Source organism: Gigantopelta aegis, chromosome 1, assembly GCF_016097555.1.
Source record: "Gigantopelta aegis isolate Gae_Host chromosome 1, Gae_host_genome, whole genome shotgun sequence".
Taxonomy (NCBI): Eukaryota; Metazoa; Mollusca; class Gastropoda; order Neomphalida; family Peltospiridae; genus Gigantopelta; species Gigantopelta aegis.
The window spans coordinates 34,554,372-34,557,600 of NC_054699.1; the positions used below are offsets into that span (position 1 = coordinate 34,554,372).

Sequence of the window (3,229 nt, forward strand, 5' to 3'; positions counted from 1 at the left end):
TTCTTTCTCATCCCCTCTCTTTCTATCTCCCCTCTCTCTCTCTCTGCCTCACTCTATCTACCCCTCTCTCCCCTTCTTTCTCTCCTCTCCCTCTGTCTCTCCCCCCTTTCTCCTCTCTCCCTCACTCCCTCTGTCTATCCCCCTTTCTCATCCCCCCCTCTCTCTCTCTCTCTCTCTCTCTCTCTCTCTCTCTCTCTCTCTCGTAATATAAGGTGTTGAGGAGCCGTCCCACAGATATAACAACAAATAAGAAGGTGAGCGATGGTGAGGTACAATGTTTATTGACACGGCGTTACATGAGTACATACATATGTACAATGACCTTCGCTAGACAGTACAAGTGGAGCGTTCAATCGAGGACTATTTCAATACAAAGGTCAGTGGCGTAGTGAGGTCATCTGGTGTTAGAGGTCAAATCAACTTGCTTAGTATGCGAAGTGCCACGCGAACCAGCCCCAAGTTCAGCCAGCAAACGTTTCGCTAGCTATTTGATTGGTTCCCGACGTGGCCATTTGGTTTAATGTGAAGCGCATTAACCAGTCTAGCGGTCTGTTTTGTTTTGTTTTTGCTCGATCTGGATGAACATAGTCCTGCCTTAAACGTCCCTGCTCATACTGAAATGAAACCATTTTGTTTCGCCTTTCACACTGATACCTTTAGACCTGAAGGAGGGAGATTTGGACGGGAGGGGGTGGGGGAGGATATGAGGTATAAATATATATACATTATAATTATTAATTCAAACAAATTACTAATAGGAGGCCAAAACATACTTTGGTCTCCAATAGCATATTTAATTAAAACAAAAGTCTCTGTGTTAAAAACATGCACTTTAAGAATCACAAGAACATTTATGTAAAACGTATTGCCTGTATAGTGTATACCATATGGTGTTTACTCGTAGATTTTCTCATGTTTTATAAAACAGTTGAAATTGAGGTTTTCATTTTAGTACTAACGTGTGCGAAACTGGGGTAAGAGCATGCCATCCCAACCTCGCACCTGCTTCGAAAGTATAGCCCGACACTTTTACCCACTTTTCAAAAAATTGACTAAATACCTCATCTAATTTTCTAATCTTGCATGATAGCACCACATGTATAAGCCACTATTGTAATGAGATTGTGTTTTCGGTTTCAAGATACCTTGTCACCCTAACGCCCTTCCCTCCCCCTCCCCCTCTGCACTACGCCACTGACGATTACCTGAGCGTTGTTTCCTGAGTTTAAACTACTTCCGCCTGACGAATAAATTACTCGGGCATTTAGAGAACCAAGCACGCTGTCCTGGGCAAATACAGCCGCTATCCTAGCGATTTGTCCAGGGTAGAGGTCAAGGCTAGTTTTCCATTAACGCGATTTCGCGTGCGGAATTGTGTTGAGGGTGAGTAGGTAATTTTTGGCATGCTTCCAGCAGAGAACTGTTCAAGCACGCCTGTTGTGGGCACAACCTCTGACTTAGCCAGAGTTCTGTGCATGACATGGGAATCGCTTTAATGGAAGGCCGTCCTTACAATGAGAAAGAATTCAATGTATGTTCTTTGACAGACCCATAGGAACCACACCTATAGCCGGGGGTGGGGACGAGGTGTTCACAAGCGGAATTTTATCTTTGGATAGTATCTAGAACTATAAAATAACAATATGTTAGATCAAAATTCTATAAAGCTGTTTTAAAGTATTTTTACTTTATTTTGTATATACATAATAAGTCAAAACGAGTAAATTTCGTGATCCTCCACGAGGGTGAGGTGTCCAGCCACACCCCAACCCGCCGGTTCCTATGGACCTGCACACCTGACCGTTGAGCTGTTATAACTCAATATCTACCAGTTTTTAAAACTCGTTGGCTACACCACCAGGCCACCAAGACCAATAAATGCAATAATGAAGACAAAATAGTACTACGAAAATAATTGCCTACGGTAATACCTCTTAATATACTAGTAAATATTCTCTCAATTCGGTTTTCTTAATAGGATAATACATACATATTCACAACTAAGCACACATTACCAATAAAACTTTGAAGAGCAGTATAGAGACGAGGGGCGGAGATACACGATATTAACAAATGATTTATTTGTATCATATGAACCACATATTTGTGGTAGTAGGCCATTCATCAAGTTTTAAATTTAACCCCACCCTCAACCCATATAACTAGGGAAATTGAAATTTTATGACAGATTCTTGTAACAGTTTTATTCTTTGGATTTTTTCCTACTATTTCTATGTAGATAATAATTTGATGAGTAAGCCAGATTTCTCTTAACATTTGTGGTACTTTATGCCACATGTGTACATGCAGTACATCCTCAAGATTTGCCTTGCAGATTCCTTTTACCCCACCCCAAGTTTAGTGACATATCCAGCCGTGCAACGCCCATCTGTTCGTTGAAACAAGATGCACTTCGCAACAATTACAATAATATTTCAAAGAATGTTGAATGTTTGCAAAGTAAAACCTCGATTAACCATGCATCTTAATAATTAGTACTTCAGAGATCCGACAGTACGGTGTTACAGATACCGAGCCTATTAACTCATTTCTGGACTAAGCTTAGGCTTACATTCCAACACTTCACGTTTAGAAATATTTTCCTCATGTGTTTTACATCTGAGCGATATATTTCAAATCTGCCTGGCGTTTCAAATATGCCCTATATATTGTGGCACACTGATTGTGGCAATGTTAATTTTGTGCTTCGCTCACGAGTTTATACAGATACTTCAAACAGCACTACCGGAAGTAAAGTTTTTTGAAATAATCCCGTTATCAACACTTCGGTGGACATAATATACGTCTAGCCATATCTACTACTTCCGGTAGTGTCTGTCCAGTGGCGTGTTTAGGAGGCCGATCGTTGGCGAACGATTTGACTGGCACCGTCGTCTTCTATCATATATCATATAATAACGTTAGGCGCAAAAACCAGTCTAGAGAGCGACCGCGATCGCTCGGCCTCCTGAACATGCCTCTAGATCTACTACTTCCGGTAATGTCACAGTCTAGCCAAATCTACTTCCGATGATATCAGGGTGTTCCACATGTTTGTAGCCGCCTTTCGTAATTTTGTAAGAAATTATCAAACTGGTGTTTCCAGTCGACAATGTATCTGGTTTTCCATTCGTTGTATTGTAACTTCCAGTCCTTCTCCACCTCGGATATGTTAGCTGTAAAAAAGAAAGGAAAACATCCAAATTAAAACTAATATCACTGGCTTCAT

The 3,229-nt window shown here is 40.9% G+C and overlaps 1 protein-coding gene across 2 annotated transcripts in view; it reads right to left on the minus strand.

Moving 5' to 3' along the window:
* Positions 1 to 265: 265 nt before the first annotated feature.
* The window catches only part of LOC121374141 (acetylcholinesterase-like), an 81,895-nt gene continuing 78,931 nt past the window's right edge, over positions 266 to 3,229 (minus strand). For both annotated transcript variants that reach the window (XM_041501114.1, XM_041501106.1), the window contains exon 4: positions 266 to 3,176. In XM_041501114.1, coding sequence (XP_041357048.1) covers positions 3,037 to 3,176 — 140 coding nt within the window. In that variant the 3' untranslated portion in view covers positions 266 to 3,036. The remainder of the gene's footprint in view (positions 3,177 to 3,229) is intronic.